This window comes from Eleutherodactylus coqui, chromosome 9, assembly GCF_035609145.1.
Source record: "Eleutherodactylus coqui strain aEleCoq1 chromosome 9, aEleCoq1.hap1, whole genome shotgun sequence".
Taxonomy (NCBI): Eukaryota; Metazoa; Chordata; class Amphibia; order Anura; family Eleutherodactylidae; genus Eleutherodactylus; species Eleutherodactylus coqui.
Window position 1 is genome coordinate 163,178,606 of NC_089845.1, and position 25,888 is coordinate 163,204,493.

The 25,888-nt window shown below is 43.2% G+C and overlaps 1 protein-coding gene across 1 annotated transcript in view; it reads left to right on the top strand.

The window, feature by feature from the left end:
- COL22A1 (collagen type XXII alpha 1 chain) overlaps window positions 1-25,888 on the top strand; it is a 355,966-nt gene that overhangs the window by 302,350 nt on the left and 27,728 nt on the right. The window contains exons 48-52 of the mRNA XM_066578764.1: window positions 2,818-2,871; window positions 5,042-5,095; window positions 7,533-7,586; window positions 17,727-17,780; window positions 18,332-18,385. Of these exons, the coding sequence (XP_066434861.1) occupies window positions 2,818-2,871; window positions 5,042-5,095; window positions 7,533-7,586; window positions 17,727-17,780; window positions 18,332-18,385 (270 nt within the window). The remainder of the gene's footprint in view (window positions 1-2,817; window positions 2,872-5,041; window positions 5,096-7,532; window positions 7,587-17,726; window positions 17,781-18,331; window positions 18,386-25,888) is intronic.

A 25,888-nucleotide genomic window follows, 5' to 3' on the forward strand; every position in this document is an offset into this window, starting at 1 on the left:
CAGCGTGTATGGCCTGAGGAGGAGGAGGAGGATCCTGAATGTGATCTTCCTAGTGAGGACAGCCATGTGTTGCGTACAGGTACCCTGGCACACATGGCTGACTTCATGTTAGGATGCCTTTCTCGTGACCCTCGCGTTACACGCATTCTGGCCACTACGGATTACTGGGTGTACACACTGCTCGACCCACGGTATAAGGAGAGCCTTTGCACTCTCATTCCCGAAGAGGAAAGGGGTTCGAGAATGATGCTATACCACAGGGCGCTGGTGGACAAACTGATGGTAAACTTCCCATCCGACAGCGCTAGTGGCAGAAGGCGCAGTTCCGAGGGCCAGGTAGCAGGGGAGGCACAGAGATCAGGCAGCATGTACAGCGCAGGCAGGGGAACATTCTCCCAGGGCTTTGCCAGCTTTATGGCTCCCCAGCAAGACTGTGTCACCGCTCCCCAGTCACGGCTGAGTCGGCGGGAGCACTGTAAAAGGATGGTGAGGGAGTACGTAGCCGATCGCACGACCGTCCTCCGTGACGCCTCTGCCCCCTACAACTACTGGGTGTCGAAGCTGGACACGTGGCCTGAACTCGCGCTGTATGCCCTGGAGGTGCTTGCTTGTCCTGCGGCTAGCGTCTTGTCAGAGAGGGTGTTTAGTGCGGCTGGGGGAATCATCACAGATAAGCGTAGCCGCTTGTCAACCGACAGTGCCGACAGGCTAACACTCATCAAGATGAACAAAGGCTGGATTTCCCCAGACTTCTCTTCTCCACCAGCGGACAGCAGCGATACGTAAGCAATACGTAGGCTGCACCCGCGGATGGAAGCATCGTTCTCTATCACCATCAAAAACGGGGACATTTCTGCTTCATCAATCTGTGTCTAATATTCGTCCTCCTCCTCCTGCTCCTCCTCCTGAAACCTCACGTAATCACGCCGAACGGGCAATTTTTCTTAGGGCCACAAGGCTCACTCATATAATTTTTCTAAACAATTTTTATACGTTTCAATGCTCTTAAAAGCGTTGAAACTTTAACTTGAACCAATTTTTCGTTAAACTGGGCTGACTGGGGCATGCAGACACCTTGACAGAATGAATAGTGTGTGGCACATAGGTTCCCCATTGCTATGCCCACGTGTGCAGCTCCTGATGGCGGTGGCACAGGATTATATTTCTCATTGCTTCTGTACAGCATTGTGGGCTATCGCCCCGCCCCTTTTAAAGAGGGTCGCTGCCTAGCCGTGCCAACCCTCTGCAGTGTGTGCCTGCAGTTCCTCCTCATGGCAGACGCACTTATAAATAGACATGAGGGTGGTGTGGCATGAGGGCAGCTGAAGGCTGCGCAGGGACACTTTGGTGTGTGCTGTGGACACTGGGTCGTGCAGGGGGGTTGGCCAGCATGTAACCCCGGAGAAGTGGCAGCGGAGTGTCATGCAGGCAGTGATTGTGCTTTGTTGGAGGTAGTGTGGTGCTTAGCTAAGGTATGCATTGCTAATGAGGGCTTTTCAGAAGTAAAAATTGTTAGAAGGGGGGGGGCACTCTTGCCGCTATTGTGGCTTAATAGTGGGACCTGTGAACTTGAGATGCAGCCCAACATGTAGCCCCTCGCCTGCCCTATCCGTTGCTGTGTCGTTCCCATCACTTTCTTGAATTGCCCAGATTTTCACACAAGGAAACCTTAGCGAGCATCGGCGAAATACAAAAATGCTCGGGTCGCCCATTGACTTCAATGGGGTTCGTTACTCGAAACGAACCCTCGAGCATCGCGAAAAGTTCGTCACGAGTAACGAGCACCCGAGCATTTTGGTGCTCGCTCATCTCTAGTGCAGTCACCTGTCCACCAACTCTATAGCTGCCTTTCTTTTCTTCATTCTACCATCTCCCTGTATGGGCACTTCTTGGACCGGGCTCCCGATGCTGACAATGTATTAAAGGGCGGTCCGCAGCGCTTACTGACAGTGGGTGACATCAGGTTTCCTCCACCCAGTCACAGTGGGCAGAGGAGACCACCTACTTGACACATTCATGGGAGCCATATCTAAGAAGAGCCCACACAGGTAGATGGGGTGTAAGTATGAAGAAAAGAAAGGCAGCTGTAGAGTCAGAGGGGCCGCAGCTGCAAAACGTTAAGCTAGCTGGGATCACTGTCCATCAGCTGTTCTCTGGGCCGGTGTTATTGTGTACTGAACTGATTTCTGCAGGAAGCAGACGTTTCTGTTTTCACTGCAGTGGACACACTTGGTATTACAGGCAAAGTTCCCATTGAAGTAAAAGGCTTCCCAATGCAGTGGGAACGGAGCTATCTGCTTCCTGTGGAAATCAGCTCAGTGCACGAAAGCATCGGCCCAGCAAACAGCTTATCAGTGGTGGTCCGAGGTGGCGGATACCCACTGTCCTACTATTGATAGCCTATTCTAAGGATAGGAAATTAATATTTCACAAAGTGGACAACCCCCTTAATGCACTCATAAGAGCGAGCAGTGCTTGTCTGCTTAGTCCACCCCGAGGATGAAAGTGGGGTCTAGGGTCAGTGATATAACTATTGTGCCTAGTTCTGTAACCTCTTAACACCAGGGGGCGTACATTGATGTCCTGTGTGTGCGGGGTTATATGGACCGGGGTTGCGAGTCGATCCTACTTCTTACAAGGTGGGTGTCGGCTGTCTGTAATTGGAAATTGGATTCTCTAGTGCACAAATGGCAAGAAACGCACCAAATACAGTATATGAATAGTCCTGCCCAACTATCAGAAGCCCCCTTATGTGTGACAGCGAATCGCAATGACTTGTCTACATATTTTCCATATCTGTTATCTTGTGTATTTCAGGGTAGTAAAGGGGACCGCGGATCCGAGGGAGAATCTGGACAGAAAGGAGAACAGGTACAATATTCGGATGATGCCAGTCATTTATTAAAAGGGTTATAAACTACTGATGGACTATTCTTAGGATAGGTCATCAATAGTAGATCTGTGGGGGTCTGCTATCTAGGACGCCCACCTATCAGCTGTTCTCTGGGCCAATGCACTGAGCTGATTTAAGCAGGACGTAGACAGCTCTGTTCCCACTGCAGTGGCCAGGATTGGTATTGCAGGCAAAGTTTCCATACACTTCATTGCCTGCAATACCAAGCTTGGCCACTGCAGTGGGAATGGAGCTTTCAGCTTCCTGACAAAATGAGCTCACTTTAGAAACACAGCAGTTCAGAGAACAGCTGCTTGGTGAGGGTCCCATGCAGCAGTCCCTCACCAATCTACTATTGATGACCTACTCTGAGGATAGTCCACCAATAGTTAATAACTGGACAATCCCTATAACCTGTCAATAAAAGGTACGGTATAGCAATCAATACATGAAAGATATAGACAGAGGGAGAGCCATCTAAGAGACCACTGTGATGTCCATACGCCCCATTGGAACGATCACTTTCCTTATGGATGTCATAGGAGGCTCCTCTCTAGGGACTTGCTTTGAGAAGTCCATGTATTATTGAGCCCATGTATTTAAATGTAATGCTTTATTTCCCCTCCGGGGGCGACATGCAGCTTCTTCTGCTGATCCCAATTTTTTCTAAGTACTAGTTTGCCAAATGTGGAGTTTACCACTAATTATATTAACCCCTTTCCAACTCTTATCACAGCTGTTAACCATTTAAATGCCACTGACAGTTCTTAACAGCACTTAAATGTTCCAATTGGGATTGAAATATCCGAATGGCCCTCCCACAGTAAGATTGCGGTGTGCCGTTCAGGCGGCATAACAGCCTGGGCCTTTCCGAAGGCCCTCAGAGCTGCCATGAATGATTTCCTATTAAGATGTATCTATGGAATGTCTTAATGGAATGCTGTCCAGAATACAGTATATCGCAATACTGTAGTACTGCAGTACACTGAATAAGTGATCAAACAATCGCAAGTTCAAGTCTTCTATGAGGACTAAAAAAGAAAAACAAATAAGCAAAATAGTCAAATCAAAATGTTTAAAATTATTTCAAAAGAATAAAAAAATATTAAAAGTTTAAAAGTAAAACTTTGTACAGTTGTGACATTAAAAAAAAGTAAATAAAAAGATAAAAATGGCTATCGCTACATCCGGAAAAGTCCAATTAATTAAAATATCACATTATTAATCCCGCACGTCATCAGAAAAAAAGTACACAGTGACAGAATTGGGCTCTTTTGCTCTCCAAGAAGAAATTGAATAAAAAGTGACCAAAAGGTATATGTATGCCAGAGTACAGTCACCTGAAACCAAACAGTCCTCAAACAGCTGCATCAGCGGAAAAATAAAGAGGTTATGGCGGTCAGAAGATGGCGGCAGAAAATAATTTGTTTTACAAAGTATTATTTTAAGTAGTATTACATAAAACTATATACATTTGGTATCTCCATAGTCGTACTGAGCCGCAGAATAAGGGTGCATTCAGACGATCGTATATCGCCTGTGTTTTCACGCCCAGCCGATATACGTTGTCCCTCTTTGCAAGGGGAGGAGGCTGGAAGAGCCGGGAGCAGTGCACTGAGCTCCCGCCTCCTCTCCTCTCGGACGTAGCTCCGCCCCCGTTCCGCTCCCTCTCGTTGCAAATAGTGGCAAGGGTGGAGAGAGGGTGGAGAGGGGGCGGGAGCTCAGAGCACAGCTCCCAGCTCTTCCAGCTTCCTCCCCCTGCAGAGAGGGATGACGTATATCAGCTGGGCGTAAAAACCGAGCTGATATACGATCGTGTGAATGCGCCCTTAAGATGTGATTTATACTGCTTTGTGTACATCCTAAAAACAGATCCTTTCCAAAAATGATGCAATTGCTTATTCTGCATATTGCTCTACTTAGAATTTTGTTCCCAATACATTATATGTTACATTAAATAATATGACTTAAAGATGCAACTCGACCCACAAAACAAGGCGGATGCAGCGAAGTTACCGCAGAAAGAAGAAGTTATTTTTTTTTAAATTGAGGGGGGGTAAAAATAAACAAATGGCCCCAACAGGAAGGGGTTAATTTAGTTGGTACATATCTGTTGTTCTTCGCTGACCTTGCCATATCCTATTCCAGGGTATTCCGGGCATGCCTGGCTTCCTTGGACCGCAGGGTAACTCGGGGCCTCCGGTAAGTGGTTTTGTGTTTATCTTATGTTTTACACATTTTTATCTTGCCGTCTATGTAACGTGTGTGAAGTCTGACTATGAGATCCGGGGTGCCGCAGGCACCAGGGGTTTGTGCTACTGTGCCAGGCCCGACGTGGCACAAGGAAATGTGTCTAGTGAGTCCCACTACATTTACCAGGCCACTGGGTGCCGCCTGCGGAGATGCCGGATTCATCCAATCACTTGTGGCTACAGATGTAAATGTTCTAAGGTGTAATGAGTACAAACGTGCCCCCTTATATATTACAGCCCCCTTAGAGGGTCTAATGATCTTCAGGGCTTCTATCCACTAGCGTTTTTTTTTACGCTGCGATATCGCTGCGTTTTTTTCGTTGGGACTTTCTAATGTTAAAATCTTACGATTTAACATCAGAAAGTCCAATTGAAAAAAACGCAGTGATATCGCAGCGTAAAGAAAACGCTAGTGGGTAACAGCCCTGAGACTGGTCATTAATATCAGTTAATCAGGCCTCACCACTTGGCATGATCAGCTGTTTGTAGAGGCTGTGAAGCTCCGGCGAGTGCTGCCACTTCCTCATTGTATACCAGGCATAGAGCCATACTTGTTCTAGCCGCAGTACCTGGTATTGCAGCTCATCGCATTCATTTGAATGGGTCCATGTGACCAATGAATGTGCCATCACAGGCTGTGGAGGAGGCTGAAGCGCCTGTCTGAGTGCTGCGGCGTCTTCAAGCAGCTGATCAGGGGGGATGCTGGGAGTCAGACCCCCACCGATCTAATATTGATGAGGATGAATCATCAATATCTAAATTTTGGAAATCCCCTTTAAATGATCATAATAAGTAAGTGACAGAAATCTTAGCCAACTTGAAGAGAGCTCTGCTGCGCTGACAGAATCTATGGACTCTTTGGCTGGATGTCACACATCAGTTTGGTGCAACTTCTATATGATCTGAATGTTTATATGGTAAGTCATGTGATGTTGTAAGAGAGGACAGGCACACGTCCCCCATCGCATGAGTTGTGGATCACCGAAATTGCATGAAGTTGCTCAAATCTGTGCTTTGCTTGGAAGCTTCCCTGGGACTTTACTGGCATTGTGTAGCCCTGCGGGACCCATCGTATCCTCATGTCAGCAGGGCCGGGGGAATCAGGGGAGCAGAACTGAAAGACATTGTTGGCATCAGAGAGCCCTGCTGACATGAGGTCACAACAGATCCCCTTAAAATGGGTAACTCTGTAATCCTAGCACCGATAAAGGTCCATTTACATGGGACGAATGTCGGGCAAGTGATGCCCAACCCTCGTCCCTGTGTGTCCCCGCTCCCATGGTGTCACACAGGAGCGAGTATCGCTGGCTCACAGCGAGGCGGCTGGAGGAGATTTCTCTCCTTGCTCCCCAACCCCTCTCCATTCATTAACATAGCGGCCGCTCAGTACTGAAGCCCCTTTGGAAAGAATGAAGCACTAACTGACCAGCCCTCCATTCAAAGTCACATCACTGTGGGGGAAGAAGCCGCCCCCACAATGACAGACACAGGACTTCCATTCTCAAGATTGCCGTCAGCAATCAGCAGGTTATCCCCCATCCAGCGGATATTCTGTGGTTAGGGGGTACAAACCATTCAAGGCGAACCCATCACTCTTCCTTTTGGTTCCGGTTACCGCTGATCTATGTTGCTTTTACCCGCTCTGTCTATATTGTATCCCAGAACTCCGTCTGCTCATCTATCTCTCTCCGTCCCTATAATATGCTCTGCTGGTCCTAGAATAATTAGCAAGTCACTTTGTCACTAACTGCCAATGAATAGTATTGTTTTAGTCTTCATGTGTTTTAGCTGCTGATTATATACTATAGAGCTAACTCTGTCCTTTAGGCCGGTGACAAACAAGCATAGTCCAGCATTTATGCATCCTTAATGCGGATGGATGTTGTGGCCCGACGGTGGGTACTCTGTCCTGAGCCAAAAGTATCATAGAGTCCTACCGACAGCTCAGGACTAGCGCATGCCTGGCAGCTTGGGACCGGCGCCTGACTGAGCTGTCGTTGCTCTTCTCGCCAAGAGAGAACATACATGCACGCCTGCCCTATGGAGTCATCCACTGGCAGAATTAAGCGTGCATCACAGGTTGTGCCCAATCTGGGGAAGAGCCATGAGCCTCGAAACACGGCATTTGCTCTTTCACAATAAAAAAAAGAGTAGTCAGGTTCACCCCTTGGCAACATGGGTTTTTCATGAAAGGGTTGCGCTGAACTCCTCTGCATTTTCCATCTCTTTACAGAAGTGGCAGAAGTGTAACAAGGCCCAACATAAATTTCGGAGCAGGGCCCTTCCACCTGCCTTGTGGCACATGAGCCACCTTTCCAGTATTTCATATCATGAATGCAATTTTCTCCATTTCTGTAACTAGTTTTTTTTATCTTCTTTCATTTAAGGGCCCTGAAGGCGTACCTGGAATCATGGGCCCCCTCGGACCCCCAGGAGAAACAGTAAGCTAAATATTAACTTATAGTTATATGCACTGTCTCATGTTCTTCTGTGTGCATGCTGGATTACTGAAGATGGTGCAGCAGGGCTATGTTAATACCTTGGTGGGCTCAGTGAAAGGCGTCTTGAGTGCCCCCCCCCCCCCTTCCCTGACTTTTTCAGTGCCTTGAAAAATAGCAAAATAATAAATATATACTATTTACAAGACAGGGCCAAGGAATATATGACTGTTGAGACCCAAGCTCAGGCTAACCCATTCTGTTTGCCACGGTTAGGGTGAACCCATCCAGGATATCTCCTCCCAAAACTTATGATGAGCAGAATAGTACCTCCAAGGCGCTACTTATATTTGGCCCATGCCAAAATTTGGATGCAGCATTCAACAGAGTCCAGTGTTCATTCTTGACGCTCTCCCCAATGTAGATATTGACTTTGCCGCTGTCCTGTCCGGGATGTGGTCTCCTCAGGAGTCTGGTGACAGCCGGTGACCACTCCCTCTTTCTGCCACATCCCGGGACTGTAGCTAGTAACTTGTGAACTGCTTCCAGCTGTATCTCTAGAAACCTTCAGTGCCTTTGCTTTCTTTTTTCATCATTTTCCATGTTTGTACAAGGCAATCATCTCTTCTCGCAGTTTTTTGGACCGCCCCCTTGACGTAGCCATATTTATAGCATGCAATCACACCTCACAGTCAGACCCAGCCAGTTCAGGTATTGGATGTGTTTTAGCTCAGGCACATCTGATGCAACTAATGAAGTTCCTGATTGCTTACATCAGGTGCTGTTATGAGGTATTCTATTCAGGGGGCTAAATAACTCTGTGACGGGCAGTAGCCATTAAAAGTGCCATTTGTTATGTTAGTTGTGTTCAGCTTTTTTATTGTTTTCGTTTGATTGTTTGCTTTTTTGCAAAAAGCTGAAAGTTTGTAAATTTGGCAGATGAACCTCATTTGCAATGGGGGGTTGAAAAAATGTTATTACAACTTCACAACCAAGATGAGTTAAGTGAAAGACGTGTCTGCAATCTGAAGAGTTAAGAAAAGTTTTTGCTATCCTGTAATCCCTCCTGGACCCGCAGAGCAGCTTTATAAAGTGGTACGAATGACTCCGATTATAACATAAATTGGCAGCTCAATCACATTCAGAGTGGCTGATTTTATAGCGAATAATTGCAGCGGCCCAAAGGTCAAACTACAAAGACAAATCTAATTACTGCATTTCATTTGAAATCAGAATAAGGATTCCTCTCTTTGTGAAGTTTTAGAAAATGTAATCAGAATGGAAAGAGCAGATAATGGAGATCCGAAGGTATTCACTGTAGACTGGATGGACTGTTTGACAGTGAGGAGGGGTGCAAGGATTCATCCATTGCCCTTATGGGAGGTGTGAGCCTATTGCTGTATCTGCTGTATTGTACTAGAGCCCATGCCTCTTCCTCTAAATTACATCATTATGCAGAATAGTGAGTGCAGCTCTGGAGTATAATACAGGATGTAACTCAGGAGCAGTACAGGATAAGTAATGTATGTACACAGTGACTGCACCGGCAGAATAGTGAGCGCAGCTCTGGAGTACAATACAGGATGTAACTCAGGATCAGTACAGGATAAGTAATGTATGTATACAGTGACTCCACCAGCAGAATAGTGAGTGCAGCTCTGGGGTATAATACAGGATGTAACTCGGGATCAGTAAAGGATAAGTATTGTATGTACACAGTGACTCCACCAGCAGAATAGTGAGTGCAGCTCTGGAGTATAATACAGGATGTAACTCAGGATCAGTACAGGATAGGTAATGTATGTACACAGTGACTCCACCGGCAGAATAGTGAGTGCAGCTCTGGAGTATAATACAGGCTTTAACTCAAGATCAGTACAGGATAAGTAATGTATGTACGCAGTGACTCCAGCAGCAGAATAGTGAGTGCAGCTCTGGAGTATAATACAGGATGTAACTCAGGAACACTACAGGATAAGTAATGTATGTATGCAGTGACTCCAGCAGCAGAATAGTGAGTGCAGCTCTGGAATATAATACAGGATGTAACTCGGGATCAGTAAAGGATAAGTATTGTATCTACGCAGTGACTCCAGCAGCAGAATAGTGAATGCAGCTCTGCAGTATAATACAGGATGTAACTCAGGATCAGTACAGGATAAGTAATGTATGTACACAGTGACTCCACCAGCAGAATAGTGAGTGCAGCTCTGGAATATAATACAGGATGTAACTCGGGATCAGTAAAGGATAAGTATTGTATCTACGCAGTGACTCCAGCAGCAGAATAGTGAATGCAGCTCTGCAGTATAATACAGGATGTAACTCAGGATCAGTACAGGATAAGTCATGTATGTACACACTGACTCCACCAGCAGAATAGTGAGTGCAGCTCTGAAGTATAATACATGATGTACCTCAGGAGCAGTACAGGATAAGTAATGTATGTACACAGTGACCCCACCAGCAGAATAGTGAGTGCAGCTCTGGAGTATAATACAGGATGTATCTCAGGAACACTACAGGATAATGTATGTACACAGTGACTCCACCAGCAGAATAGTGAGTGCAGCTCTGGAGTATAATACAGGATGTATCTCAGGAACACTACAGGATAATGTATGTACACAGTGACTCCACCAGCAGAATAGTGAGCGCAGCTCTGGAGTATAATACAGGATGTAACTCAGGATTAGTACAGGATAAGTAATGTATGAATGTAGAAATTCAAGTTTCTACAGTATCTGCAACAGTTCATAGCTCTCTGGTGCACAAGTAGCCTGAAGGAGAGACATGTATTAAGAGGCTTGCACCTACAGTGGGTACACAGTGCAGCATTTACTTCACAAGGGGCGGCTTTACAAGGGATGGGTATCACCAAATATTAACTGAAAAGAGTGAATGCAGAGCGTAGTCGTTCAGTGTCTAAGCACAACCACCAATAGAGGGACAAGTAATAATTCACACACTACTCGCTAGTTGTTTCGATTCAGCTCACCTAAAAATAGTCACTGGGTGATCAAAAGTCATCTGGTATAAAGCCATTCATTCATATTTAAACAACTTGCGATCAAAATTGCATGGAGATCCCCCTAAAAAGCAGGGGTGTTGCTACTTGGGACTGTGGACTCAGGCGGCACTCTGCAGGACTTCAGAGGGGCAGCGGCAGGTCACCACGCGGGCACTATTTATTCTTTACCACCTATATTATTATCTGGTAAAAATATAATTGCTGGCTGTGATCCAGGCATTGAACTCACTCCATCCGCAGCACCCTTCCAATGGCTGCCATTGTTGTGATCAGTCTGCAGCGCAGCCATTGGGGGGAGAGGTCAGGGGTCACAGACTGATTACAATAGGGTGCCGCAGACAGAGTGAGTTCAATGCTTGTCGAGGTCTACCACTGGGGACAATGTTCCTACTGCGGTCATTATAGGGGACACTACTACTACTGGGGCCACTATTGGGGACATTATTAATACTGGGGCCCCTAACGGGATCACAATTTTTTACTTAAGGGGGTCATTACTACTACTGGGACCACTATTGGGCGGTGAATTTACAGGGGTACAATCTCTTCAGATGAGACCGTGGAAACCAGAAAGGGGGAGGGGTGTGTATGTACGTTAAATTGTACTTCTTGCCAAGGCTACGGGAGGATATAAGGGAAGGAGATGAATACGTGGAATCTCCATGGGTAGAAATACAGGGAGGGAAAAATAACAAAATCCTGATAGGGGTCTTCTATAGGCCATCAAAAATAACAGAAGAAACTGAAAACTTACAATTAAGGCAAATAGAATAGGTGTCAAACCGCAATGAAGTAATTATCATGGGGGACTTTAATTATCCGGATATAATATAGGAAGACGAAACCTGTAAATCTCACAAGGATGATAAGGTCTTGAGATCAATTAACTTGTGCGGGAGCCAATGAGAGGGAGGGCCATTCTGGACTTAGTACTAACTAACAAACTGGACCGAATAACGGGGGTACAGGTCGAGGGGCACTTGGGGAACAGTGACCACAATATAATCAACTTCCAGCTGTCATTCAATAAGAAGCCTTATCAGGGAGCAACAAATAAACTAAACTTTAGTAAAGCAAAATTCGATAAGCTCTACTATCAGTAACATTAATTGGGACAACATCCTCAAAAATAACGGTACAGAGGAGAAATGGGAAAAGTTTAAAAGGATCCTAATGACCTCATATGAGCAGTTCATTCCCTTTAAAAATAAAAGAACTACAAGTAGAAGGAAACCAATGCGGCTCGACAAGACGGTAAGAGGGGCAATAAACGAAAAAAGCATTCAAACTACTAAAGCAAGAAGGCAGCGAAGAAGCCCTAAAATCGTATAGGGAAAAAAAACAAAATATGCAAAGATAAGGTAAAAAAATGCTAAGGAGGAGGCAGAAAGACTGATTGCCAAAGAGAGCAAAAACAATCCGAAACTATTTTTCAACTATAATAACGGCAAAAGGATTTGCAGGGAGAGCACTGGCCCTTTAACAAATAATGCAGGAGAAATTATTGAAGATGATGAAGGGAAGGCAAATCTATTAAATAGTTTCTTCTCAAACGTATTCACAAACGAAAAGGAAATGTCACACAAGATGCAGGGGAATAAAATGAACCCCACACAAAATATTACATACCTAACACAGGAGGAGGTGCAAAACCAGTTAAAGAGGATTAAAATCGACAAATCACCAGGCCCAGATGGAAAACACCCAAGGGTACTAAGGGAACTAAGTGATGTGATAACTAGGCCGCTATATCTAATATTTGTGGATACTATAAAGACCGGGGTTGTACCACTGGATTGGCGCAAGTGAGCCTGGTAACTACAGGCCGGTAAGTCTGACTTCAGTAACTGGAAAAATATTCGAGGGGTTTCTGAGAGACGCCATCGAAGAATACCTCAAGAAGAACAACGGAATAGCTCCTCACCAGCATGGGTTAATGAGGGGTCGATCATGTCAGACCAATCTGATCAGCTTCTACGATGATGTTAGCTCTAGGCTGGACCTGGGAGAGTCTATTGATCTTGTATATCTGGACTTCTCTAAAGTATTTGACACCATGCTGCATAATAGGCTAATATACAAAATGAGAAGCTCGGATTGGGTGAAAACGTGTGTATCTGGGTAAAGAACTGGCTCAGAGATAGAAAGCGGATGGTGGTAATAAATGTTTCGTACTCTGATTGGGCCACCTTTGCTAGTGGGGGGCCACAGGATTCAGTATTGGGCCCCGTTCTGCTAAATATATTTATCAACGACCTGATAGAGGGGCGGCACAGTAAAATATCAATATTTGCACGATACAAAATTATACAATATAATCAATGCAAAGGAGGACAAGGTACAGCTACAAACGGACTTAGATAAGCCAGGGGCTTGGGGAGAAAAATGGCAAATGAAGTTCAATGTTGATAAATGTAAGGTTATGCACATGGGCAGGAGAAACGGAGGTCACCAATATACACTAAATGGGGTACTGCTAGGGAAAGGTGATATGGAAAAAGACCTGGGGGTACTAGTGGACTGTAGACTTTACTGGAGTAACCAATGCCAGTCAGCTGCTGCAAAAGCTAATAAAGTCTTGGGGTGCATTAAAAGAGGTATAGGGGCGAAGGATGAGAACATTACCCTCCCACTATATAAGGCACTTGTCAGGCCCCACATGGAATACTGCGTACAGTTCTGGTCACCGGTGCTCAGGAAGGATGGTACAGTGCTGGAGGGGGTCAAAGAAGGGCAACTAAACTAATACATGGAATGAAGGGACTGGAATACCCAGAGAGGCACCAAAACTGGGATTATTCACTCTGGAAAAAAGACAGTTAAGGGGCGACCAAATAACTATGTATAAATACATGAGGGGACAATACAAGGATCTCTCCCATAATCTGTTTATACGCAGGACTGCGACAGTAATGAGAGGGCATCCGCTACGCCTAGAAGAAAGCAGGTTTCATCACCAACACAGAAGGGGGTTCTTTACGGTAAGAGCAGTGAGACTGTGGAACTCTCTGCCTGAGGATGTGGTGATGGCAAAATCTATAGAGGAGTTTAAAAGGGGACTTGATGTCTTTCTGGAGCGGAAGGATATTATAGGTTATGAATCTTAGGTTAATTGTTAATCCGGGTATACAGGCAGGTAGGAACTATTAGGGGTTGATCCAGGGAACAGTCTGATTGCCATTAGGGAGTCGGGAAGGAATTTCCCCCCCAAATGGGCTAATTGGCTTCTGCTCTTGGGGTTTTTTGCCTTCCTCTGGATCAACAACACAGGAGGCTAGACAGGCTGGACTAGATGGACATTGTCTTCATTCGGCCTTATGAACTATGTTACATATTATGTTAATGGGGAGAGTATTCCCACTGGGCAATTAAAGGATCACTATTACCACTGGGGCAATAAGGGGTCACTACTACTGGTGGCCATTAAAGGGGACACTATTTTGGTCACTATTACTCACACTTCAGACAAGTTTCAGTGGTTCAAATATGTGTTGGGTATCTTGTGTATTTGCACTTTCAATGCCTGTAAAATTAGTGTTTTTCTCTGCGGGGGGGGGGGGGGGGGGGGGTCTGACAATTCACACTTTGCCTCAGGCAGCACACAGACTTGGGGCGCCCCTGCTTACAAGTGATATATGTGCAGTAAGCGCTTTGTGTAAAAGCAGGCAAACTGCCATTGGTACGCTTCAGCGACATTCCTGAGCGACTGAATGATAGTGTCCCAGTGTAAAGCTACCCTTAGAGCGGCGTATAAAACATCAGTCTACGTAAATCTGCACAATTAAATTAACCCTTAGAAGCTCAATGGAAGTCTACGTGCAGCAAACAAGTTAATCTAGAATCGTTCTGCTGTATTTATGGGGCCACCGCGTTCTCCGTGTTTACATGGAAGTACAATGGACCCCCCGCCGGGCGCTCTCGCACTTACCAGAAGGCGCAGCCCGGCTCCCGCTGTGAACACTGTCTGCAGAAAGGTGATTTACTGAAACAAAAGAGACAAGCTCATAACGGGCTTCTCGTCACCGCAGGAAACCGCTGAGCGCTGATTGAATTCTGAGGCTGAAGAGATGGAGACTAAAAACCATCAAAATTGCTTCTAGGAATTGAGGGCAAACAGCAAAGTGACTCCGCTAATGAGAAATACTTACAGAAGTGTAATATCAAGAAAAAGTATCTGCTGCTTGGAATGTTCTCACCGTATAATTACCTGCAGCCCGCGCCAATGTTCCAGTCTGGTGGAGGAGTCTTCAGCTCTTGGGAGAAAACCAATGAAGGACAACATCAGTGTCCGTAGGGGTTGTTACTCCGGTTTCAATAGACCCAATGACCTACAGTATAAATGTGCAAAGCTTTGAACAGTCACATGCCATGACTACCCAGAAGGCTTGGTGGCAACCAAAGTTGGGCTGAGGTACCTTGAGTTCACCATTGGAAATGTTTCTGATGGTCCGCCATCAGAGGGGGAACCTGAAGCCCCATTGTAAAATCTGTAAGGGGTTCCCTCCACCAACCACGTTCCATTAATACCGATGTTGTCTCATGTTGCAGATGGAGCTTTCTGTCCAGATCCAACTGTTCTCTGAACACCCACTATAACTACTGCCCTCTATCAAACTATTCGGAAGATGCGCATGCCTATCGTTAACTGCAAACTGAGCTGTGTTGCTATCATTGCACAAGAGTCTCATCGCTCATAAATTCTGCTAGGTTCCTAATTCGCGAATCAACTCCAGAAGAGATATGCCGAACAGGAAGTGATCGTTTCCAAATCAGCTCCAGATGGCCTTGGGGCATATTACTGTGACAGAACGTACGCCCTCCCGAGGTTTCACTGGTATTGTGGGGAACCAGTCTGATGCTGTTAGACTTCTACTGCACTATGCCTGTTGTCTGATTGGCCAGAACTGATCACGTGATCAATGCTAGCTAATTTAGAGAGCAGTCCACCTCTATCTTAGACTACTGAAAACCGGGCCCGGTCGCAGTGGATTGGAGGGACAGCAGAGAAAAACATCTGCAGGTTATAAATTCCTTGCCCCCCCCAGACCCTGGATAGAATTTTGGCCTAAAAATGGAGGGTCGCTTTAAGGTGCCCAAACAGCGTTAACAAGTTTGTCTGAAAGCGGTTTCTCCCGGCCTTCACATAAGGGTTTGGCGCAGCCAAGCTTTCATCTGTTTGGGGAGTTATTCTATAGACCGCGCCGGCATTGGCTTATTTGACATTTATTATCTCTGATCCTTCTTTCACCAACCTCACTTGTTGGAGGAGAGTTGAGCTGGCCTCATAACCATTAGAGAGTCAGTCTGTTCTGCCAAAATCAGTGTGTTTGGACAAGTAAACACTAATGTATATGGGGGGCTCTGGAGACTTAAAGGGGTTGTCTGCTTTAGTACTGTTGATGGCCTATCCAGAATAAGTCATCAATGGTAGGTAGATTGGCAGGGGTCTTTCGCTTAGCCCCATGCCAATCAGCTGTCTGCCAGGCAGGTGCACTCCTGTACTGCACTGAATTTCACAGAAAGCAGACAGCTTCATTAATACTGCAGTGGCCGAGCTTGGTATTGCAGGCCAAGTTCCAATTGAAATAAATGGGAACTCTACCTACAATGCCAAACTTGGCCACTGCAGTAAAAATGGAGCTGTCTGTTTCCTGCAGAAATCAGCTTAGTGCACAAGCCCTCTGGCCTGGCAAACAGTACAACAGCAGGGGGTCCCAAGTAAGGGACCCCCCATCAATCTACTATTTATGACTTATCTTGAGGATAAGTCATCAACAGTTAACAATTGGACAACCCCTTTGAATTGGCAGGTCCTTAAAACCCTTTTAAAAATGCTGGCAGTATTTTATCCTTTTAAAAGGGTTTTTTTGTGGGGAAAATGTGTATTTTTTAAATCGTTTTTTATTCTTTAAATTGAACTTTCTTTATGCTATTTTTCCCTCAAGGGGCCTTAATGTGTGATTGTTTGATTGCTTGGATAGTACACTGCTTTACTTAGGTAGTGCATGCTACTAATCCTATGACAGTCGCTATTAGACCCTGCTGAAGGTGAGGACACGGCAGACATGGAGGCCCTTGTGAGGCTTCTGGCTGCCATTGGAACCAATTGGTACCTTGCAATCACACTGTGGGGTGCTAATGGGTGACAGAAGGAGCCCCTCCCCCTGTCATCTGCTTACATGCTGCAGTTGCTATTGATTGCAGCTTGTAGGGGGTTAACTTGCCAGGATTTGAGGTTTCTGCACCACTGGCAGTGAAAGAGATAGTCTGGCTTTTAGTAGTCGGCCAAGTTACCGCCTTAAAAGATGTGTATGCCACTTTAAAGCCCATTAGTGAGGTCGGGAAAAGGCGTATTGGCCGTAACTAATGGGTTAAAATATGGCCCCCTCTTCATATAGTTGATATTATTCCTAATATCAACTATATTATGTTAAAGGGGTTGTCTCGTGAAATCAAGTGGGGTTGTACACTTCTGTATGGCCATATTAAAGGGGTTGTCTCGCGGCAGCAAGTGGGGTTATACACTTCTGTATGGCCATATTAATGCACTTTGTAATGTACATCGTGCATTAATTATGAGCCATACAGAAGTTATTCACTTACCTGCTCCGCTGCTAGCGTCCCCGTCGCCATGGATCCGTCTAAATTCGCTGTCTTCTGGTGTTTTTAGACGCGCTTGCGCAGTCCGGTCTTCTCCCTGGTAAATGGGGCCGCTCGTGCCGGAGAGCTGGTACTCGTAGCTCCGCCCCGTCACGTTTGCCGATTCCAGCCAATCAGGAGGCTGGAATCAGCAATGGACCGCACAGAGCCTACGGTGCACCATGGGAGAAGACCCGCGGTGCATCGTGGGTGAAGATCCCGGCGGCCATCTTGGTAAAGGAAGAAAGAAGTCGCCGCAGCGCGGGGATTCGGGTAAGTAATAAACTTTTTTTTTTTAACCCATCCCTTGGGTTTGTCTCGCGCCGAACGGGGGGCCTATTGAATAAAAAAAAACCTGTTTCGGCGTGAGACAACCCCTTTAATAATTATATTAATAATTAATAACTATTCCTGATCGATTATCAATGATCATCAGTGGTATATTTTATTGAAATGATCTGTTTTTGTTTCAGGGAAAAGAAGGACCACCAGGTCCTCACGGCCCCCCCGGACTGCCAGGACTACCGGTTAGTACAAACTATTATTAAAGGGGTTGTCTGGCTTAGAAAACCCTTTGCCATATACTCTATTAAAAAATGATGAGTTAATAGATGGGAGGTCCCAGTTCAGGATCCTCACTTCTTGGCCTCTGTCTTTGGAGGATCTATCCTGTCCTATATTACAAAGACAACCCATTTCTTTGAATGGACACTGTGCAATACTTAATTTCCCCCTTGGTTGTGCTTTAGTGAAAATTGAGCACTTTTACGGCCCGGTTTTCCAACAGATCAAAGACGATCGCTATGGGTCACAATAGTAAGATACTTTTTGGGCTGACTTATTGTGAAAGGGTTCTTATGCCAAGGTAGGAATTGTCCAAAGGGGAAAATCCCTTTAAATGTAAGGCTACAGATACTTTTTGTATTCACATGGGTAATGTAAATATTGGATAACTGCGATCACTGAGCTTCCCTTTGTCCAATATTACAATTTTCATAAAGGCCGCTGTTTGATAGTCGTACTATTAATTAACTCTGCTGCTCCTTCATCATATAATTTCCTTTAATTTTTGTTTCAGGGCATCGCTGGCAAAGATGGAAAAGATGGGAAGCCGGGGGCACCAGGGGAACCAGTATGTCATTCTTATTATTCAATTACATGACAGAAGAGAGAATATTAGCAGACACTGGAGATGATTTATTGCACGAGTCAATATGTCACCTCCTACTGAGTCACCGTTATCAGAATTTACACATCTGTGAATACCCATATTACCGCTATTATGGTGCAAGAAAAGCAGTACAAAATAGTATATAATAATTATATTATAGTACTGCCCCCTATGTACAAGAATATGACTACTATAATACTGCCCCCTATGTACAAGAATATGACTACTATAATACTGCCCCCTATGTACAAGAATATGACTACTATAATACTGCCCCCTATGTACAAGAATATAACTACTATAATACTGCTCCTATGTACAAGAATATAACTACTATAATACTGCCCCCTATGTACAAGTATATAAGTACTATAATACTGCCCCCTATGTACAAGAACATAACTACTATAATACTGCCCCCTATGTACAAGAATAAAACTACTATAATACTGCTCCTATGTACAAGAATATAACTACTATAATACTGCCTCTATGTGCAAGAATATAACTACTATAATACTGCTCCTATGTACAAGAATATAATTACTATAATACTGCCTCCTATGTACAAGTATATAACTACTATAATACTGCCCCCTATGTACAAGAATATAACTACTATAATACTGCTCCTATGTACAAGAATATAACTGCTATAATAACTGCCTCTATGTACAAGAATATAACTACTATAATACTGCCTCCTATGTACAAGCATATAACTACTATAATACTGCCCCCTATGTACAAGAATATAACTACTATAATACTGCCTCCTATGTACAAGAATATAACTACTATAATACTGCCCCCTATGTACAAGAATATAACTACTATAATACTGCCCCCTATGTACAAGAATATAACTGCTATAATACTGCCCTCTATGCACAAGAATATAACTACTATAATACTGCCCCCTATGTACAAGAATATAACTACTATAATACTGCCCCCTATGTACAAGAATATAACTACTATAATACTGTCCCCTATGTACAAGAATATAACTACTATAATACTGCCCCCTATGAACAAGAATATAACTACTATAATACTGCCCCCAATGTACAAGAATAGAACTACTATAATACTGCCCCCTATGTACAAGAATATAACTACTATAATACTGCCCCCTATGTACAAGAATATAACTACTATAATAGTGCCCCCTATGTACAAGAATATAACTACTATAATACTGCCCCCTATGTACAAGAATATAACTGCTATAATACTGCCCTCTATGCACAAGAATATAACTACTATAATACTGCCCCCTATGTACAAGAATAGAACTACTATAATACTGCCCCCTATGTACAAGAATATAACTACTATAATACTGCCCCCTATGTACAAGAATATAACTACTATAATAGTGCCCCCTATGTACAAGAATATAACTACTATATTACTGCCTCCTATGTACAAGAATATAACTACTATAATACTGCCCTCTATATACAAGAATATAACTACTATAATACTGCCCTCTATGTACAAGAATATAACTACTATAATACTGCCTTTTATGTACAAGAATATAACTACTATAATACCGTCTCCTATGTACAAGAATATAACTACTGTATTACTGCCTCCTATGTACAAGAATATAACTACTATAATACTGCCCTCTATGTACAAGAATATAACTACTATAATACTGCCCTCTATGTACAAAATATAACTACTATAATACTGCCCTCTCTGTACAAAATATAACTACTATAATACTGCCCTCTATGTACAAGAATATAACTACTATAATACTGTTACTAGGTACAAGAATATAACTACTATAATACTGCCTACTATGTACAAGAATATAACTACTATAATACTGCCCCCTGTGTACAAGAATATAACTACTATAATACTGCTCCTATGTACAGGAATATAACTACTATAATACTGCCCTCTATGTACAAGAATATAACTACTATAATACTGCCTCCTATGTGCAAGAATATAACTACTATAATACTGCCTCCTGTGTACAAGAATATAACTACTATAATACTACCCCTATGTACAAGAATATAACTACTATAATACTGCCCCCTATGTACAAGAATATAACTACTATAATACTGTTACTATGTACAAGAATATAACTACTATAATACTGCCCCCTATGTACAAGAATATAACTACTATAATACTGCCCCCTATGTACCAGAATATAACTACTATAATACTGCCCCCTATGTACAAGAATATAACTACTATAATACTGCCCCCTATGTACAAGAATATAACTACTATAATACTGCCCCCTATGTACCAGAATATAACTACTATAATACTGCCCCCTGCGTACAAGAATATAACTACTATAATACTGCCCCCTATGTACAAGAATATAACTACTATAATACTGCTCCCTATGTACAAGAATATAACTACTATAATACTGCCCCCTATGTACAAGAATATAACTACTATAATACTGCCCCCCTATGTACAAGAATATAACTACTATAATACTGCCCCCTATGTACAAGAATATAACTACTATAATACTGCCCCCTGCGTACAAGAATATAACTACTATAATACTGCCCTCTATGTACAGGAATATAACTACTATAATACTGCCCCCTATGTACAAGAATATAACTACTATAATACTGCCCTCTATGTACAAGAATATAACTACTATAATACTGCCGCCATGTACAAGAATATAACTACTATAATACTGCCCCCTATGTACAAGAATATAACTACTATAATACTGCCCCCTATGTACAAGAATATAACTACTATAATACTGCCCCCTATGTACAAGAATATAACTACTATATTACTGCTCCCTATGTACAAGAATATAACTACTATAATACTGCCCCCATGTACAAGAATATAACTACTATAATACTGCCCTCTATGTACAAGAATATAACTACTATAATACTGCCCGCTATATACAAGAATATAACTACTATAATACTGCTCCTATGTACAAGAATATAACTACTATAATACTGCTCCTATGTACAAGAATATAACTACTATAATACTGCCCCCATGTACAAGAATATAACTAATATAATACTGCTCCTATGTACAAGAATATAACTACTATAATACTGCCCCCATGTACAAGAATATAACTACTATAATACTGCCCCCTATGTACAAGAATATAACTACTATAATACTGCCGCCTATGTACAAGAATATAACTACTATAATACTGCTCACTATGTACAAGAATATGACTACTATAATACTGCTCCTATGTACAAGAATATAACTACTATAATACTGTCCCCTATATACAAGACTATAACTACTATAATACTGCTCCCTGTGTACAAGAATATAACTACTATAATACTGCCTCCTATGTACAAGAATATAACTACTATAATACTGCTCCCTGTGTACAAGAATATAACTACTATAATACTGTCCCCTATGTGCAAGAATATAACTACTATAATACTGCCTCCTATGTACAATAATATAACTACTATAATACTGCCCCTATGTACAAGAATATAACTACTATAATACTGTCCCCTATGTGCAAGAATATAACTACTATAATACTGCCTCCTATGTACAATAATATAACTACTATAATACTGCCCCCATGTACAAGAATATAACTACTATATTACTGCTCCCTATGTACAAGAATATAACTACTATAATAATGCCCCTTATGTACAAGAATATAACTACTATAATACTGCCCCCTATGTACAAAAATATAACTACTATAATACTGCTCCTATGTACAAGAATATAACTACTATAATACTGCTCCTATGTACAAGAATATAACTACTATAATACTGCCCCTATGTACAAGAATATAACTACTATAATACTGCCTCCTATGTACAAGAATATAACTACTATAATACTGCCCCCTATGTACAAGGTTATAACTACTATAATACTGCCCCTATGTACAAGAATATAACTACTATAATACTGCCCCTTATGTACAAGAATATAACTACAATAATACTGCCCCCTATGTACAAGAATATAACTACTATAATACTGCCTCCTATGTACAAGAATATAACTATTATAATACTGCCCCCTATGTACAAGAATATAACTACTATAATACTGCCCCCTATGTACAAGAATATAAGCCCTATAATACCGCTCTTGAGCACATACAATCATGCATTGATCTGCAGTCTTTCCCTTTAGCCTTCTGCAGGTGTATGCAGCTCATGAATGAGTCATCTGCTTTGCTTTCCTCCTGTTGTCTGACATATTAATGCAGGCGGCGCAGGGAGCACACGCTGGGGTTATTTATCAGAGAGTCAACACTACACGCCGCGAGTACAAACACGTCTCTGCTCTCATTGATCACAGGGTTCTCTCTGGCCTCATGGTGCTGCTGTCTCTGACACTTGATGTGTAATTCCTTTACTTGAGATGGAAAACCTTGATGAATAATTCCCATATTATTTATTTTAAATTAAGCTGTTTGGGTTTTTTGCTCACGGAGCAGCATAATATTAGCATTATTTATCATTGCTGGCCGTTTTATACAGTTAGAAGCCTTATTCTTAGAGTATATCTATCATTCTGGAGCACGTGTCAAACACAAGGCCCGTGAGCCGAGTGTAGCCCGTGAGGGCCGGATGCAGAAGGACTGGTGGCTCTCCACTCTCCCCAGAGGCTATGGCCAGCACCTGGCAAAGGGGTCGGCACCAGCAGAGGAAGCCGGTGCAATTTTGGATTCTGAGCTCTGGCACACACTTCCACCCGCTCTGTTTAGCAGCTGCCGGGTGGTGGCGCAGCTCCGAAAGTCCTACCCAGAGGCGGAACTTGAAGCTCCTGGGCCCTAATGCAAAACCTGTAACAGGGCCGCCAACTATAATGCTTTATTCATAGTACTGGGTTCCCTATATGGAGAAGAGAGGCCTTATGGGCCCCCAACGCTTCTGGGCCCAGGTGCAACTGCGTCCCCTGCATCCTTTATAGTTACGCCAGTGGTCCTACCCGGAAACCCTTGCCACCCTCCAAGGTAGAAGCTTGTTGCTAAAGACTTGGGAGGAGCTTGCTACTGTCTAACCTGGTCCTAAGGTTCATCTTGGTCTTTTACTGACCAAGTGGCGCAGCATGACATCTCTGGTGGAACAATTTAAACTACTGTTTCAGCAACCAAAAAAGGTCCACATACCCTTATGTTTTGTGTTGGTTGTTATTTTCAGGACATGATCAATGGATGAGTTGGCACAGGATCTGGTGTTTCAGGTTATTTAACGAAAAAAGTTTGGTACGGGTCGACAGTAGGGTCAAATGTGATCGTTCCCAGCAAAAGAAACCATGTAATCTTGTAGAAAATATACCTTTTAATGGCTAACAAAAATACATTTAAACCTACGTCAGGTTTAAATTAAATAGATCTGAAGAAGCATGTATCTATATATGTATGTATATGTGTGTGTGTATATATATATATATATATATATATATATATACACACACTTATGACCAGGCACAGACCTGGTGGGATTAATTTGCACTTTAAAGAATACTACAAAAGAAATAGAGACATCTTTAAATAGTCACTGATAAGGGAGTGAAGGTTTCATGGTCCCTGAATTAGTGTTGGGGGGTCACCAGGCCAGCAGTGTTATCTGTGCTATAGATTTCTCATACTTCCCACTCACGCATGAATCCTCATGAAGAATTTACCCCTTATTGAAAGTGTCATAGGTTGTTATAAAATTTAGGAATATTAATTTATAACAACTTTGGACATATTTAATAGAGGGCTAAAATCTTCACAAGGATTCATGCGTGACTATCAGTGACTATTTAAAGAGGTTTGTATTTCTGTTGTAGTATTTTAAGTGCAAATTAATCCCACCAGTTCTGTGCCTTGTCATACGTATGTGTGTATAAATATGCATGCCTCTTCGGATCTATATAATTTAAGCCTGAAGATGAGCCCTGCGTTGGTTTGAAAGCTCGCATTAACATCATGTATTTTTGTTACCCAGTAAAAGGTCTCATATCTATAAGATTACCTGGTTTCTCTTGCGGGCAACAATCACAGGTTATTTAACTATATATTAAGAAGCAGTTACATTTATGTTCAATCATTTTATTAAACATTTTCCAATAATGAGCAACAACAATACAATAAATCAGTCTGGAAACCATTCTCAATCAGGACTTGAGTAAAACACATCACTGAGAAATAATAATATGACTGATTGAAAAATTATCTGTGATCTAAACAAAACTAAGTAAGGGGAGAGGGGGGGAGGGGAGACAAGGAAAGAGGGACGGGGAAAAAAGGGAATAAGAACGACCTTGCTCAAGTAATACAGCTGACCCATTAAGGGTCCAGTCAACCAGACTCCAGCCAAGATTTAGAGGAATCAGAAGCTCGCATAGATATCCAAGGACTCCAAAGCTCATAGGCGCCGATCCGCTCCTGTTCGCCCACAGACCCTTCCTCCTCGTATCTCATGAGCATATCCAACTTCTCTGTCCAGATGATTCTTGATGGAGTGGAGGCAGAATGCCACAAACCAGGGACTGACATCCTTACCGCCAGTATAACCAGCCACAGTAACTCCGCCTTAATCTTGGCAATAGACCCGGGCAGCATTAGGAGAAGGGCCATCTCAACTGTTATGGACACCGCCGATCTTGTCATAGCGTTATACAGTAGTTCCCCACTACTCCAGAAATTTCATACAGCGGGACACTCCCACCAAATATGTAGCATTGTTCCAGAACTGCTCTGGCACCTCCAGCACACCGAGGGGATCCGGGCATCCATTTGATGCAGCCTCAATGGAGTCCTATACCAGCGAGATAGAAGTAGGTAAATGTATACAGTCTTACAATTGCAATCAGCCCTCTGAAGGCAACTGTACTGCTGAGGTGGCCCTCGGTGAAAATGAGTTTGACACTCCTGTTCGAGACGGATTTTTATAATTAGTTGTTTCAAGTCTCCTGAGTCCTATGAGTATTTCTCACCACAATGTCCTCAATATCATGTATCCAGAAGCGGTGAAGACGAGCTGTTAGGATGTTCTCCTATACTCAGAAGCATTGCAATATTCTTCATTGCTCAGAAGCTCTACACCCTGTTCCTCAGCCCACCGTTCTAAAGAACTAGTAGAGTTCACCATATTCTACCATCCTCTTCTTCCATTCCATGATTGGTCATCTGCTCCTTGATAAGAACTGGCCTGGGAAGATATTATAGAGTGTGATAAACTAGACAGTTGCCCAGGGGCCCCATTTTCTAAGTTGCTTCCAAGATTTGGACCCACAGTAGGAATCTGAGATGGAAGATGTGAATCTTTATTGCCATGAACCACCAAGGATATTAAAACCACTCTCTGGTCATGGTGACAATCTTTGCCCAGTCACTAGAGTAGGAGGGGGGAGTTTCACTGCCAGTCCTGTGCTGTCAGGCGAAGGAGGATTTGCAATGTGGGGGGGGGGGGGGGG